Here is an 18,219-nt window from a genome sequence, read left to right as displayed (position 1 = left end):
CAAAAACAATACAGGGATCATTTGTGTGCCCTGGTCGTATGAATAATTGTGCCTTATAAAAGGCTGTAGAAGCGAATGGCGCTCGGTTGCGGCTGTATAGGCTACATACTGGGCTGTGTAAAAGGATATTTACAACTCCAGGAAAGCTTGATTAGTATGAAATTTTTGTTTTCTTGTTCTGAGCTGTAGGTCTCATAACCTGAAAAGAATCAGTTCAAAAATTTTTGTAACTTTCTTCACACACTAAAGCAATAACAACAGGATAAAAAGACTCCTGGGGAATCTATGATACAAGACGACTTTGTTTTCCTTCTGATAAACAACACACAAATAATGTTAAATGCTTGGAATTCAGCGACTAAAGGAAATGATTGCTTCAGATCCTAATGAGCCGTGAGAAGCCCAGAATTAGTATCATAGACGTGGGCTCTCTGCTGCTGCTCCTAAACCCATCACAATCTGTTAGTGGAATACATTAAACACCTAATTTAATTACATCTGCAAGAATAGAAGAACCTATTGAGAGCACTTTGTATGATTACAGGCACAAGTGAAAGGAACAGACCTATTGATCTAGACAGCTCCAAATTTACCTCCATGTTACTGAAGGGGAGAGCTAGATAGACAGATAGTTGCACTGTCCTCTGACACACATGCACGGAAAGGTCAGACTAAGGGTCCTATTACACAGGATGATTATCACGTGAACAATTGTATTATATTGTTTCAATTTGAATGATAATCGTTATGAGTGAATGCAGGCAACGATTGAAAAATTGTTTGTGTGTCATTGATTGCCTCTTTTGGGCAAAACCTAAAATCACTGTTAATCTTTGCTGTAATTCCACAATTGTCCAGTTAATTTCACTTCATTCGTTCATTTTCTGGGATCAGATGGAGAAACGATCATAGTAACAATCGTAACTAATGACTGACTTGTGTGTAATATGGTGAACCATTTCAGGTAGCCCTCTTTTGCAATCGTTTATAATTAAAAATCGCTTCGTCTGTAAGAACCCTTATATTCCAGGCTGCAAGTTTAACTTAAGTGCTGAACCATGAAACTCCACAACTATGGAAGCCGATAAAGTCATTGTGCACAGGGTGCTGCAGCCAATCACTGGCCCTACTGGTCGCATGCACTAAAAAGTGCACAGGACTGCCAATTGGCTGCAGTGTCATGCACAATGTATGGCGTCATCACCAGGGAAATTTGAGCGGCAGTGCTAAATTTTAATTAGTCCCCAAAATGCTTTAATAACAAACAGCTACTCAACACCAGGAAATAAAAAGTACATGGCCTGTAGTAATACATTTTTTTGCCTTATGTGTACTATTGCAACTTCTAGAGATCAACAGAATATACCAACACCTGATCAGATATAAAATGAATATGTATCTATACGTCACAAACATGTTTATTGTATCCTCACTGGGTTTGCTTTGCAATCTTATTGCTTCTGTGTGTGGATGCATAAAAAAATCCCTCTAAATATGCCATATTGTTTCTTCACTTGCCATTTATTAGTCATTTCGTATTGCCTTTATAGCAGCAACATGTTGCATAGTGTTGTCTAGATATCATCATTCACACCAGTATCTCCAATTACACACAAGGGCCAAACTCAGAAAACACGCAAGCATTAACATGATGCTGCTGTTGGTTCAATACTTGCTCATACAAGTTAACTCTACAGATGACATATGTTTATAAACTTTTCTAAGATCTCTAGAGTACTCCATTAAATTATGTATCTCTTGACAAGTCTAAAGATAGACGAGGAGAGGTGTCACTGAGGAAAAGTGTGAGTCAGGAGTCTTACATCTTTCTGCCCAGCACAATGAGTGGGTCATGCTGCTTCACTCAATAAAGATTAGTACTGTCAAAGACTATCTAGCTACTAAATGCTCCTTTCTAAAAAGGACTAGACTGGGAGGAAACGTCTGGAAATATTAAAGAAGTAATATTTTCATTTAAAAAATATTACAAATTACACCGAAAAATAATTCTCCCATATAGAAGGATCATTTATTTTGGTTGGAATCAACTTGTAAAGAGTCTTTGAGGTCTTCTCACAACTTTTTGCTGTTTTAACATGATACACTTATTTTTCTAAGAACACACCTTATTAAATTGCCAAAAATAGCATTAATATTGGTCATTTCTCATATGAATATTCACGAACAGACTTTGTGGAGTCTTCAGCAGGATCAAACAAGAAGTAGGTGCTCACCTAGGGCTCCTCTCCACAGAAAGGGTTAGAAGCATATTTTATATATATTTTTTCTGTGCAAAATGGCAAAGACCACAACAAAACTTCAATATGCAATAATTCCTGGTATAAGTGGGGCAGGCTCGGAGGCACCAGAGAGCAGCAACAAGGTTTCAAAGAGGAGGAGTGTTTCAGCTACTGTACAGGTGTATGAGGTCTGAATTTATTTATAGGCAGTGGCGTAGTTACGGCGGTCACACCGGTCGCCGATGCGACTCGGCCCCCCTCCTTTCCACTGCACTGCCCTGAAACTTATCCCCTGCGCCCGCACGCTGCTGCCAAATTGATTGATCACTCTTGTGACCGCAAGCAGTGTTCTGCTTGTGGTCACAAGAGTCAGTGTTGGAGAGACCCCCGGCTGATCCTAGCTCCCTGGGGGTGTCCCCGGGATTCCCGGGCAGCACACGCACCAGGGAGCTGTGTGTGCCGGAGCTGTTACTTCCGGGTTAGGGAGCGTGCCGCTGACCCGGAAGTAACAGCCCCGGCGCACACAGCTCCTTGGTGCCTGTGCTGCCCTGGAATCCCGGGGACACCTCCAGGGAGCCAGAATCAGCCGGGGGCCTCTCCAAAACCACAGAAGAAGAGATGAAAAAGGAGCTGCGATGGGGGAGCAAAGTGTAAGGTGAGTTGTGTGTTGTTTTTTTTTCTTTCTTTGTTTTTATTGGCTTTGTGGAGTACAAGATAAGGGCAAGGGCCATCTATAAGGGGGGGGGGAACATAAGGGGGGGCGAGTATAAGGGGACACCAAGGGGGGGGCAACACAGAGGGGGACAACTCAAGGGAGAGTCTATAAGAGGACACCACAGGGGCAACATATGGGGGACAACAGGGGGGGCAGCATCTACAAGGCGGTGGCAATATAAGGTGGGACAACACAGACGGGCCAGCTATAAGGGGGTGCATCTATATGGGGCACAACATAAGGGTGGCATGTATAAGGGGGCAACACAGAGGGGCTATCTATAAGGGGGCAACATAAGGGGGACAACACAGAGGGGCTATCTATAAGGGGGCAACATAAGGGGGACAACACAGAGGGGCTATCTATAAGGGGGCAACATAAGGGGGACAACACAGAGGGGCCATTTATAAGAGGCACAACATAAGGGGGGCATGCATAAAGAGGCAACACAGAGGGGCCATCTATAAGGGGGGCATCTATATGGGGCACAACACAGAGGGGCTATCTAAGGGGGACAACACAGAGGGGCTATCTATAAGGGGGACAACACAGAGGGGCTATCTATAAGGGGGACAACACAGAGGGGCCATCTATACGGGGGGGCATCTATATGAGGGACAACATAAGGGAGGCATGTATAAGGGGACAACATGGGGGGAGCAACACAGAGGAGCCATCTATAATGAGGACAACACATGGGGGCCATCTATAAGGGGGACAACACGGGAGGCCATCTATAAGGGAAAAGGGGCAATGTAAGGTGGCCATCTATAAGGGAAGGCAACATAAGGGGGCATCTATAAGGGGACAACACAGGGGAGCATCTATAAGGGAGGGAGGGGCAACATAAGGGGGCATCTATAAGGGGCAGCAACATAAGGGGGCATCTATAAGGGGGACAACACGGGGACATCTAAAAGGGGGACAACACAGGGACATCTAAAAGGGGGACAACACAGGGCATCTGTATGGGGAACTACACAGAGGGAGCCATCTATAAGAGGGAATACACAGAGATGGGCAATCTTTTAAGGGCACTACACAGAGGGGGGCATCTATAAGGGGGACTACAGAGAGGGGGGCTGTATACTATAGGGGATACACAGAGGGGACCATCTATAAAGGGAACTACATGGGGGGCATCTACTATAGGGAGACTACACAGAGAGGGGCTGTCAAGGAGATGCACTTGGGGCCATCTACATGGAAGACCGAGCAAGGGGCCATCTACACAGGGGTGGCATATACTATAAGGGGATCATATAGTGTCAGGGCTACCCACTAAACAAGGGTGTAAAGGGGCCAATACAGATAAGCAGTGTGTAGAGAGATGAGGATGGTGCCAGGGTGAGGAGCCTAATATGTTTTTCTGGCAGATTCCGTGGATTCGTGGCTCAGAGAAGTTCTCATAATGGCCCAGGACAAAAGAAGAAGAAAATGAAAAGGGAAGAACTCCGATCAGAGAAGACGTCCCCTGTGAGTCACTGGATATAACTGCACTGTAATGTATATGGTGTACAGAACCTGTGTAGAGCTGGGTCTGCCTCTATATGACTGGATGAGGTTATTCAGTAGCAGCGGTGGTGTTAGTTAGTATGTACGGGTGTCAGTATGTGGTGGTAATATTTGATACTTGTAATCTGGTACTGTGTTTTATTGGATTTGGTATACTGGATTTGGTCAGTAACAATATGGTGGTGATGGTTGTGGTGCGGCGGTAATTTCCCCTTTATATACTGGTATAATTGGCAATATTGGTCTCAGTATACAGGATTTGGCCAGTAAAATTATGGCGGTAATATTTATGGTGATAATATTTACTTTATACTCCTAAATAATCTTCTATCTATCTATCTAGTCGCTTGTTCAAAGAAGGGGGGGGGGTAATATTTCCCCCTTATATACTGGTATTATTGGCAATATTGGTCTCAGTATACAGGATTTGGTCAGTAAACTTATGGCGGTAATATGTATGGTGGTAATATTTACTTTATACTGCTAAATAATCTATCTATCTATCTATCTAGTCGCTTGTTCGAGGAAGGGGGGGGGGGCCCAAGTTAAACTCTTGCACCAGGGCCCAAGGGACATAAGCTACACCCCTGTTTATAGGGTTGGGGATGTGTTGATTAGGAGTTTGGGGTCAAGTACAATGGGTCGAGTCTAGGGTTTGAATCTGTAAAGGCTCGGATCTAGGGCCTGTATTTATTCTGCAATCTGCTCTGTATTTGTTTAGGGGATTTGGGTCTTGTGTCAGTAGTGGTTTGGTCTGTATTTCTTTTAGGTAATGTATTTTTTGATCTATTAGTCTTGGGTGTGAGGAAGGAGTCATATGCATTACTTTTTAGGCTGGTGCGGTTTGTGGGTATGCCCTATGTAATTGGGCTAACATGCTTATCGGACAGCTTACCAAGTAACCAAGAATGGGTTTTGTGAGTAGACGTATGTGTATTTAATGCATATATTTACATTCAGACACAGTGCTCTCTGATGACATATCTGGGGGCACCAAAATGCCTAGTCCAGATCCTGGTCATAGGTCCCTTTGCATCAGTACCATTTCTAGTGACTGAAGTATATACAATTCTGAAGTCCTCACATGCATAAAGGCCCTATTCCACCAACAGATCTGACGACAGATTACCTGCCAAAGATTTGAAGCCAAACCCAGAAAAAGACTATAAACAGAGAACAGGTCATAAATGAAAGACTCGATTTCTCCTCTTTTCAAATCCACCCCTGGGTTTGGCTTCAAATCTTTGGTAGATAATCTGTCGTCAGATCTGTTGGTGGAAAAGGGCCTTTACACTCAAATGTGTAAATATTTGATGTGTCTAATAATGAGTTACATGGTTCTGATATAAGAACGCTAGACCAATGTAAGTGGAAGTATTAGCCATGGGAGTAATTTCGAAATCTAGTTTAAATCAAAAGGGTTGCTAGGAATAACATCTCCACTTTTCTTGTACCCTGGTTTTCATCAATAAGCCCCAGTGCGTTATCCCATAGTGGCAAATCTCCAACGCCATATGACACACTTAACGAGATGCTCGAGAAATGGGATGAAGTGTTAAGATGCAAGGAATATCGAAGTAGAAAGTGAACCATAAAGAAGGTGAGGGTGATACGCTGGGACGAGCCTTGCTGCCAAGGTATAAATGACCTGATGTAATACAGACAGCCACAACAATCTGTCTGCTGGAGAACACCAATCAAAACTACTGTAGCATAATGCAATGAAGCATTCTGCATTCAGGCAGCAAATTAAATGATAGCAGCCAAGGGGCAATCAATATCCCGGGCAGGGACAAAGCCGGCTACAAGAGCCAGCAGCCCATGTTACAAGCAGCTGGAGAATTCTACAATATTGCCATTACTTAGGAGCAGTTTTACAAGCAAACTAATGTGCCATACAGTTTAGTAGCAAAGGGAAAATTGCTGCTTATAAGACACCTTTATTTACAGATGTAAAACAGTGGGAGGTGCGGCAACTAGCAGCACTGCCGTGGGCAAATCTCTGAGCCTGCCCACTGGAGGTCAGGTGGTGCAGTAAAAGACAAAAGGTTACTACAGGGCTCTATAATAGAGCTGGGTACAGCAGTTTTCTCCTGCTGAAGGTACTATATTCTATGCTATTCTCATAGACGTTTTGGACAGTATGAGGTTAAGATTCTCAATAGGAAGACTTTGCTTTAAAAGGGGTTGTCCTGCAAATTTTTTTTTCTTTCAAATCAACTGGTGTCAGAAAAGTAAATAGATTTGTAATTTACTTCTATTTAAAAATCTCAAGTCTTCTCATACTTAAGCTACTATATGTCCTGCAGGAAATGTTGTTTTATTTACATTTGGACATAGTGCTTTCTGCTGACATCTCTGGCCGAGTCAGGAACTGTACAGAGCAGCAGCAAATCCCCATAGAATGTTATTCCTGTTGTTTCTAAACGTTAACTATACTGTTGGCACTAAAGTCAGTGCTTATAGATTTTCTCTTTTGTAAATTGTAAACCTCTCCTGCTGTGGACAGTTCCTGTCTCGGCCATAGGTAGCAGCAGAGAGCACTGTGTCTCTTGATGTAAATAAAAAAAACACTTCCTGCAGGACATATATTAGCTTATACGTATGGGAAGACGTGATATTTTTAAATAGAAGTAAATTACAAATCTATATAACTTTCTGACACCAGTTGACCCTTTAAGTCACATGTTAATACAAGATATTGCATCTTTACAATAATATGCATTTAGAAACATGCCAAGGTACAGCAGGGGTGTGCTATTATAACTCATGGGGATAGTGGTGATATGCATGAGGCCTTAGGGTATATGCACACTGAGTAAATGTCGCAGATAACTCCACACAGATTCCGTCGCTCGCCCCCTCTCCCCCCACAGTTCCGCCCGTCACATAGGCTCCATTCTATGCTTGGGCGGATTCGGTCATTCACTTAAAGAATTGACATGTCAATTCTTAGGGCGCACAGCGGAATCAGCCTGACCATAGAATGGAGTCTATGGGACGGACGGAGAACCAAGCGCAGGGGGGGTGGGGGGGTGGATGTGGGGGGTTGCGCAGGGATGAGTGGCAGAATTTGCACTTGAGTTATCTGCAACATTTGTGTGCATATACCCTTAGACAAGGAAGTTTTCACCTAATTAAAAATTCTGAAAGAAATTAACATAAAAATGTCGCAACTCACAACAATATTACAGGCATATATCATATAGCGTTCCCCAAGTAATGCTGGAACCTGTTGTACAATCTGACATAGTGTTGTGGTCTCGTTATAGTAAGAAGCCATGACGCACACAGTAAGTGTGTAAGTAAAAATAATGCAGGTCAGACCACAAGATAATCACTTTGTCAGGGTCTACACTGATAAATGTGGATATGTTGCATAAGAATTTGCAGGTAAAAGGAACCCATTTTATTTCTGTGTGTTATAGGGACCATACATTTCTTAGACCATTTTGTTGATCATGCTGACACTTCTGTATATGACCCATGTACATCAACATTGATGTAATATTTTATTAGGATACTAAATACAAAGGCAAACTATATTGTTAACTTAAAGCAGACTTACTCTTCTACGAAGTCTATCCCTCTCTTCACGGATGGCGTTCATTGTAGACTTGGTCCTGTTGAGATCTTCCTCTTTGCTGCAGAGCATGGCAGTGAGACTTTCGTTTTCTTCCCGCAGACCAGCCAGCTCTTTCTCCCATCGTGACCTTTCTTCTGCTAAGTTAGGATATAATTCTCGACCCAAGACACCCTCTATTTCTTCCACAGTCTGTTAAAAGACAAGGAACAGTACTAGGAGTTTGTATTTTGTAATATTATGAAAGACATTATGGGTTCATATATTGTACACGAGTACCCACTTTAAGCTGAAGAGGTGTGTGTACTGCAGTGACCTGTATGTGTTTGTGCATATAAGGAATAGGAGGTTCTTTCTGTCTGACATTCCCTAATATATTCATTTTCTGCAAAATATTACAAACTATTTTAGCACATAAGGCATATTAAGAAAATTACCTTGATGGCCAGGTCACAGTGTTCACTGGCTGTTGTAAGTTGCTCGATGTGTCTGTCAACTTCTGCCACTGACAAATTGCAGCTACTCTTTTTCCTCCCACAGACGACATTCTCTAGGCCTGTCAGTACCCTCTGCAGCTCGGAGTTCAGGTCACTGCAATTGTCTACAGTGAATTAAAAGTGTATATTAGAATAAATAGATAACACAAAGAACCTCAAAGCCAAGACCATAATTTAACACTAAGCTATCTGGGCTCAAAATTTTACAGAAAAGTATTTTAAGTAAAAACGGGCACTACCAATTTAAAAAACGTATTACACGGAACATTATCTGCCTAATTAGGTAGATATTTCCCCATGAAAGGATGGGTTCACACTACGGAATCCACACGGATAGGTTCCGTCGGATTCCGTCACTCGTACCTGCTCACAGCCCTCCAATGAAAGAACTGACATGTCAATTCTTTCGGAGGAAGCTGGAATCTGTCCGGCCATAGAATGGTGTCTATGGTCACGGGCGGAAACGTTCCAGCCGTGAGTGGGTATGAGCGATTACAGATGCACGACCGATTACAGGAACATTGCTAACAACGTTTATAAAGCCCTGGCCGCACAATTATTGAGGTTATAAAACCTACACAAAACTATAACCCTATCACTTTACATGCAGGCTGATAACTAACTGCGATGCAATATAAACCATTGTCTCATCTTCTAGCAAAAAAAAGTATTATTTATTAAAGCCTTTGAAGAATTTCTGCTTAACTTTTTAGACTTACAGTAAACCCAGTACTAAATCCAATAAGTAGTTCTAGTGTCAAACTAGCAAGAAGCAAGTCATTCCCTGACACCTTCAAATTCAAAGTTCAAATAAAAAAAAAAAATAACTCTAAATAGCATCAAGACAGAGGTAAGGAAAACAGCAAATGTTCTAGCGATAGAGGTAGCAATTCCAGATCACCTATGATGGCATTTCTGGTGTGAATCTCAATCGGTCCCACTGAAATGGAAGAGGGGTAGTCCCGCTACATAAAATGGCTGTTAGTTCAGGTGGTGATCCAAATGTCTTCTTTTAATAGAAATACACTTTAAGGAGTAAGATTGGATTCTGTCAGGGGCTGTAACGCTGGACCATGTTATAAATGAAGGTCTCACTTTACAAGTATGCAGTAATTCCCAATGGCATCACAAATGAAAATGTCTGTAAGGTTTTTCTTTGGTGTCCTGCTGCTGCTCGCTGAATTCCACAAGTTTCACAAGCTTCTTTCTTTCATATTCAACAGAATTGCTTTATTACACAGCTCTTAGGAAAGCAGGACGTTTGATACATACTAGATCTTCAGCCAATCCATGACATTCACATAACAGGTAGAGGTCTTACTTTGAAAGAAATGATTGAGAATGCCGATTGTGTTCAGTTATCCCAGAAGGACCACTACATACTGATTTATTATATCAAACTCCACTCTGTGCTCTTTAACTGCAATGAAGTCTCCACTCAGGAAGTATTATTCCTGGTTTAAACACATGTAATGAATAAAAATAACCATTATTGAAAAAAGAGAGGGCCCGACCAGTAAGAAGACAAAGGACCTGTCCAAATAATGCCAATCCTTGCTTCTATAGGAAACAAAGACAGGACATAATGTTACCAGAGGACCTGGGACTATGAGCAATTCATTTGGCATACTTATAGGACCCAGCAATTGGCTAATGCACTGGAGTGACAGTGGTCAATACAGACAATGTATTTTTTGGAAGAGGCTATTGAGCCCTGTGACTCATGATGTGATGGGATTTGTGACTTCACTGTAGTGACCATGCCAGGCTAATCCACAATATGTCACTTTATGGAACCCCAATAACCTCTCAATGTTTCCTCGTGTTCTTGAGTTCAATTTCTTTTTTCTAAAAACACTTCTCTCCTAAACCTTTTTTAGTCCTTTAGTCAAATCCTTAAGTCTTTCCTTTCTGTCTTCAGAAAGACACTGAAGCTGCTGAACACTCTAGCAAGCATTCTATTATGTCCCAGTGCACAGCTTATACTACTCAGTTTTGCTGTATTATGTCCTCCATGAAGCTGCTACTTCTGCATGTGTGTTTTAGAGACAGAGGGGAGGTTGATCTTCCCTTATGCATGAGACTCTGGGTCCCTTTTCAGTGACGGTTCCAACAACATACAATCATACATGCATCCCCTATTCTGTGGATTGGCAAAAAATAGTTTTTTTTAAACATTAAACATTTTAGGCTGAATACGGGCAGGGACTGTTGCACATAGCGCCTAAACATATACACAATAAGAATCACTGCTGTTGATTGAGATCAGAAGACATCTGTAACATTAAGCTGCCATTATAATTACAATTTCTGCATCAACATTTGGAAGAAGATTAAATTCATATTGACTTCATTTTCACCCTAATGAATATTGCTGACATACTGTGTCAATGCTACAGAAGGAGATTCTGCACACAGTTTATGAGCTAGAAAGACAAAAGGCAATAAAGCTCTTAAATTCCCACTGCAGATCTCCTGTCCATGGGAGCATGCAGAGTTGTTAAACTGACCTTGAAGCTATTAGACGTTTAAAACCAAACGTTACAATTTACTACAGTACAAGACTTCACCCAAAATACGCCTCCAGGGAAGAGGAGAATCAGTCGGCTCAGAGGAGACAAGGAATCTTTACCCTACCTTTAGAAGATCACAATTAATACATAAATCAGCGCATTAAAGCCACCCAATATATAGCTGCCCTGCTTTTTAGTTTATGATGTTAAGTTATACAAGTTAATGAAGTATGTGTAGATCTACAAACAGCATCAGATGGTAAAGAATTATTTATCACAGAGCAGATATGCAATATAGGAAGCAGGATCATTCACTAGTTTTCTCACCAATAAATGTCATGTGTATAGGCTACACATGGTAACTGCAAAAAGTTCAGGGAATAGACTGAAATACTGTGCAGCTGTTTTACTTATAATTCCCTGAACAGGTTTTGGTGTAGCTTTATAGTTTTTCCATATGGTACCATAAAACAAAGTGATGCATTGTAAACAGGAATCAGCCGTCACAATTAGGACCTGATGCTAGAGATGCATTAAACAGGCAAAAGCCATGGACTCACGTAGTGGCTGCAGGGTGGACAAATGGCTATCTGGTTTTGGTTTCTCTCCAAATCTTAATACGTATACAGTAAAAGGCTTCTCCCTAATCTATTATAGTGCGTATAATAAGCGTCAAAATAAACAATCCCCTCGCAATCAAAGATATACCAGAAAAAATGTGGAAGGTGCCTAAAACTTAACTTTTATTCTGGTCGTTTAAGAAATCCATAAATAATGTCCCCATACTAAAACTATTTACATATAATACAAAAGAATCATACACATCCAGAATGTATTGATTCTTGTTAGTAATACAAATCAGGCAAAATAGTGTAAGAGTAGTGATTACACCTCAATGCCCTAAAATGAGTATCCATGCAGACATGTAAGGGTAATCTTCCAAAGCATTTCTGCCACTGTCCTTAGTGTCATCATCACCATAACAGACCTCTATAGGATGTATCATAGGTCCCTGAATACAGTATTATGGCAACAGCAGAGTATTAGTGCACCTTGTCATATATATCATTTCTATGACTAAGGTTTATACCAGATGCCACTGTATTAGATACATATATATAAGGGCAAGCTGAGATACAAATGTGGTCATGCCAACAGATGGCTATTCACTGGCCCTGAAATCAGTGTGCCTTCAGGTGTAGTATGCAGAAAAATTGTGTTGCCCTGTACATGTCAGCAAGTTAGTGCAGTGGCAACTTATACAGCAAAGTATTGCATCCCTCGGCACAGCTCCGGACTATAGATGTTTACCGCGTCTGCAGTGGCTTATCCCTAATCTATCTCATAAGTGGTGGGAATCAGAGCGTCCCAACTAATCAAAATGTTTGACATGTGCATGTGACATGTGAAAAGGTTTTTAAAATGACGGACTTTTTAGTTTCCCCTGTACTGGTGCTAAAGGGAAACAAAACACTTACTGCCAGATTACAGCTAGGTGTTGAGGACCCCCCCCCCCCCACAGGGGGAGGTGGCCACTTTGTAAACTAAGTAAACTAACTAACCAAGAATGCCTCTAAATGAAAAGCAGGGTATTTCCAAAGCAAAGAACACCTTGAAGCCATAGACTTAGAGACAATACAACCATTTTTAATTTCTCAGATATACAGTGGTACCTTGGTTTAAGAGTAATCTGGTTTAAGAGCGTTTTGGTTTAAGAGCTCCCTGTACTGGGTGGGAGGGGGAGTGGGGGAGCAGCATGGTTTGCATAGCGGGGTCTACAGCACTGTACTCTGACCCAGGAAGTCTCCCTCACATTCCAAACCATAGCAGATCCACTTCAGGCTGGGGCTTGCATCAGGGGGCAGGACTATGGAGGTAATCTCTTCATAGCTGTAACTCCTCCCTCCCCAGACAGAGAGCGCTGCATGTATGTGCCCACATCTGTCCTGCTCATTCTTTCATGCTCCCTGCAGTCTCTGTCAGTCCTGATTGGTCCATGTTGAACACACCTCCCTTCCCCATTGCTGTCATGTGACCACACAGACCTCTGACAGCAGCCCTGCTTCTCTATTCTAGCCTGTTGTACTATGCTACTGCATTATGGGGATCTGCAGTTCCATCCTCTATCTACAAACTGCTGCTGTGTTTTTTAGGTTTATGCACTTTATACTATACATTATACTCCACATGCTGATTGCTGTACTGTACAGTAACTTATAATACCACATTCAGCTGTTTATAAATGTTTGTTTCTTTTGTTTTACATGTCATTCAGAATATGAAATCATTATTTTTGGGGTGTGGATCCAATTGTCTGCATATCAGTGATTTCTTATGGGAAAATTTGCTTTGGAGTAAGAGTGGATTTGGATTTCAAGCACGGCCCCGGAACGAATTATGCTCGTAATCCAAGGCACCACTGTACCTTGTAATGTTAATAGCGAAACGTTTTCAGAAAGCTTTTAGCTAAGGTTTAAAACAACAGCTACATGAAATAATCAGTACAATACAACTGGAAAAACAAGGGGTTTCATATTGTCATCAATGCTACACCATATGGCATTCTTCCAAGAAAACAAGGTAAAGTATCATTTGTGATCAATATTTTAATATACAGTTTTAAAATAATTGTCCTTTATGGTACGCTAAAACAAAGTAGGTAATTCAATGCAAACCTATGTTTTCCCTTGCTCTTCTCAGATTCCCACTATGACAAAACAGACATCTGTGCGGTCTCCTGTGCCCTTTCCATTCTTGCTGTACTATGCAAAGATTCTATTAAGCCTTCCCTATGCAACATGTATAATGCAAAGCCCTGCACACAGCGTCAGCCTAGCTGTCATCACTCTTTTCCATCTGTTCTACTTTTAATGTAGCTATAATCTGAGGCAGGGTGGCCCACACTGACATAATAGAACTTGTAATAACCTCACCCGCGCTGCCAAAACAGTGCGCTGGAACCATGGCATGACGGGGCTTGTGTTATAACTAATTATACATTTACCTGTCATTGACAAGAAAGAACAGATCAAAGTTTCAGATGTTCCTTACAAGGAATGCCAGTCGAAGAGGCAATCGACCAGAATGGGACACACAGCATAATGTATTTGTTTGTTTTCATAGTTTGACCATTTTTTCCCTTTAATTGATATTCGTTGATAGCTTATAGGTAGTAACCATATTATATTACAAATCGGTGTGTACAGCAATCTTCTGGCGTTATTTGGTGATCTCATTGTAAAAAACACAACACATGGTTCTAATAAGAACAACCTCAGACTATGTTGACAGCTGAACCACAACCTTAGAAAGCACTGAATGTGAAAAATCTGCAGCAAAAATTTGTTTGATATGGCGCAGCTCCTCTTTTTTCTACTGGGGGTCTCACTAGTTGGAACATGGTGGTGCCTGTGTCTCGCCACCAGTTATAGCGATTGACAAAATAACGGAAAATATATAAATAATTTTTGCAGAAATCAATAGTACAAGTGATAAGAAACTTTGCTTTTATTAAGTAAAAGAGCATTCTTTTGTACTCAAGGCTGTTTTCTCCCCCCCTCCCCCACACAAACTTCTTATCTGTTCATTATCACGCAAAGTAGTCTACATTAGAGAAGCAAAGTGAAGACGGGTTTGCTGTGTCCATTATACCTATGGCGGGGCTAAGGGGGATGATTAAGCAGGAAGAGCAGACAAGCAGCCGGTGCAGTTTGGAGACTTACTGGCCACAGAAAACACTGGATTCACAGGTCAGACTGCTTCATGCTGGCCCGTTGAACTTTGTGAGGTAAGATTGCAGGATTCTGTTTTGTGCTCCTTTGTCCCCTCAACCCCTCCTCCCTTTATAGACCATAATGGACACAGATAATGCAACAGATAAGTTGAGAGGGGAGAGGTAGGAAAACTGCTTTTTAAGAACAGAAGGAAACTCTTTTGCTTAATAAAACCAATTACAGGGTTTCTAAAAATTGCTTGTGCTCTTGATTTCTGCAAAGTGACAAATAAATAACAGTTACACTTTAAAGTGGTACTGTCAAAAATAAAGAAACAATTATGGTCCTAAATCTTGTGGAGAACTGCCAGGTAAGCATACTAAAGTAAGGTGCTTTACCAGTGTGCTACCAGCCTATCTGCTCCCTTCATGTCGCAAGATATAGCTGGTAGTTATCCAGGGCTGGAACAGGAAATAAAGACTTTGGGACCATCAGAAAATATATCACCACAGGACAGTCATAATTCATGTTTACAGATTTTGCTGCTTTTCATGACTAGAAACAAGGAGGGAAAGGATTTTTTATTATAAAGATCTTATACACAGTCCATATGTGATGAGTTCTCTATACATGCTAAACCAAAGAAAACAGCATTCTCTAAAATATTACCTTGGGCCAAGGTCAGGCTACATACTGTACATACCCCAGAAAAAAAGCATTGTAAATGTTGTTGATAGCTTCCATCAGTGTGCAAGTGTGAACTGATTTGTAAGGGAGGTCTAGAAGCAAAGATGACTTGGGCACCAATAGTAGGGGCATTTATCACAAGTAATAGGAATGCAGGTTTTGTCATCATGGAGCCGAGGGCTTGATGAACAGTTTAGATAGGCCAGCTGGTGAGGTTTACAGCACACAGCCAGCCATCCCCCAAAGGACTGAGGCTTTAATGTGAGAGGTTTCATGATTTTGATGATGGTTTAAGTAAATTGTAATATATCAGGTTTTGCTTGGTGGCTGCAAAATGAAGAAAAGCTGCAGCGTGACTTTTATCCTTCAGAAAGCACAGCATATATTTGATATGGGCTTGAGGTTTCAGGCATATACTGTGAAATAGACACTCACAGCGGAGGGCGGGTTGGGAGATTTAACTAAATAAACAGAGCAAGAGCTTTTGGTAACGGTAGTTTTGCTCAATCGTCAGCTTAGCAGCTAAGGAAAGGCTTAATTTATGACGAATCTGTGGTGTTGTCTTCGGAAAGTAAATAGGAACTATACTTTAAGGTCTGCTTACGAGTCAGTGCTTTCATTGTCCAATTACGTGCCTTTAGATTTTCTCGACCACTCGGGGCCAGTAATTTACTGCATTTTTTTTTCTACACTAGAGCCAAAATATGCAACAAATAACCTCGGCCCCATAACCACCTAAATTACTGCAATGATGTCACCCGAATGGGAAATGTTACTGCAGATGGAGAACATGCTTGGTCAATGTCATTCAATCTTCAGGAGCTGCTATATTTCAGGTAACTAGAGGAAACAGGATAGTAACCCGGTCTGTCACTGGGAACACATAAGCAACCAACAGCTAATAAACTCCACATCCAGCATTCACAACTTCTTACACAAAAGGTGCACATTGCAATATAAGCAACTGTCCCAAAGTCACTACATGGATAAGGTTGTGGAAACTCCAGAAAAGGGTAAAGAAGAGGTGTTGTTATGAAGGCGGAACACATCTCTTGTAACAACATACAGTATCTCCCTTTGGGAGAATAAGATGACTTGAAATGCCATTTTAGTAAAAATAAATAAATTAGACCTTTAGCACCCATTGAACATGGCAGAGCTGAATGTAAACAGGCTGCACATGCCACAACTTTGCCGTCAACTCAGTTCACTAAAAGGGGCATCTCCTCATAGACCACCATTTTCATACCTGGGCATCAAAGTCAGTAAACCGGCACTCCACCCTTAATCCTCGTGCCGTGGTGCTCGTAGATGAAACAGTATCAAGATTATAGGAAATTCTCGGCACTCACGTCTTGATGCAATTATGTTTATTTCATGCAAATAATAGACGCTGCACGCGTTCCGACTTGACGGCCTTTCTTAACAGCATGCTGTTTCCTATAATTTTCATACCTGGGCTGCTGAGAGCACCAGAAAACAGATAAAAACGATCTGGGAAAGCTGCGGTCCATCAGTGGTTTGGAAATGTAGCATTACATGGTGGCTAGTCAGACGAATGGTTACCGTATGGTAAGAGTAATTCTCTAATCCAGCTCATAGAGGTAGGGGGTCAGGGTCCTGAGTAAAAGATCTCTTCCTACAATATTCATAGATGGTGGTTGTCCCTTTTATTGCATATAAACCTTATCAGGTTGGAGACCCGCTCTACACTATCCCAAGCAGGTTACACTGTGGGGGACTCTGCACTACTATTAGATAGATAGCCACTCATGCAAGTGTAATACTGAATTTCCATGTCCTAAATTCATTGGGAAATCTGCTATACAGCTGGAGAATTAAGCTGTTGGATCTAGTAGTGATCATCTGTTCAACAGCATAAAGATGTTGCCCAGAATTAAAAAATATGGCTGCTTTCTCTCAAAAACAGCAATGTTACTGTCAAGGTCATCCCAAGGAGCAGGAATATCAGACATGACAAATGGAAGCCATTTATGAAAAACAGCAGCTAAATTTTTCTTGACGTCCAGTAGGTTCCGCACCTTTAACAATAATTGCAATGTATATGAGCTAAAGAAGTAATTATAAAAGGTTACAGTCAGAAGAAAGGCATTAGAAAATATTAGATGGTAAACTAAATTTACATTATTCTGCTTTTCTGCCTGAAAGAGAATAATATAATACATATATGGAAACTAAGAAATATAAACTAGAAATAGAATTCTGTGTTATTTTGTGGGAGTATAATCTTAACCGGACAGAATTCTGCACTCAATAAAAGTACAATGTGACAAATAGTTCAATATGCGACAGTAATGTAAAAAGCATGCACATATGCTCCGCATACTTTTTTTTTTTTTTTTAAGTCAAAAGCAGAAACATACTTTCCACAATGGAAACATTCAGAGAAAGAGATGTGATGCCAAAACTGCAGTAACCTCAATAGGCAACAGCAATGATGGGTGACAACGATGCTTTGGAATATTTAGTTGTTCCATATGTCAGTAAAGGAAAAGAATAGAGTATTTTATTAATATCCTATATTGGCATCTTTGAAGTATAGAATGGTCTACGCCTTGGCTTAAGGAAGCAATTAGGAAACTTTATGTCACTGTTAAAAGAGAGTACCAGCGAAATTCCACTATTTTTAGTTTGTCCTAGATTTACCTACGTATGGGATTTATAAGATATAGCATTGTCACATAACTGTTCAGTCTGTATCAATAACATTGGCCCATATGTACTAAACGGAAACT

General features: G+C 41.1%; 1 protein-coding gene across 6 annotated transcripts in view; it reads right to left on the bottom strand.

Moving 5' to 3' along the window:
• The window catches only part of MCC (MCC regulator of WNT signaling pathway), a 232,105-nt gene that overhangs the window by 51,662 nt on the left and 162,224 nt on the right, over positions 1 to 18,219 (bottom strand). For all 6 annotated transcript variants that reach the window (XM_069962701.1, XM_069962703.1, XM_069962702.1 and 3 more), the window contains 2 exons: positions 8,491 to 8,654; positions 8,039 to 8,245 (listed from right to left, as the gene is read on the bottom strand). In XM_069962701.1, the coding sequence (XP_069818802.1) occupies positions 8,039 to 8,245; positions 8,491 to 8,654 (371 nt within the window). The remainder of the gene's footprint in view (positions 1 to 8,038; positions 8,246 to 8,490; positions 8,655 to 18,219) is intronic.

Source organism: Dendropsophus ebraccatus, chromosome 3, assembly GCF_027789765.1.
Source record: "Dendropsophus ebraccatus isolate aDenEbr1 chromosome 3, aDenEbr1.pat, whole genome shotgun sequence".
Classification (NCBI taxonomy): domain Eukaryota; kingdom Metazoa; phylum Chordata; class Amphibia; order Anura; family Hylidae; genus Dendropsophus; species Dendropsophus ebraccatus.
The sequence above is the reverse complement of the archived record's forward strand: the minus strand, read 5'-3'. Positions and strand labels throughout refer to the sequence as shown.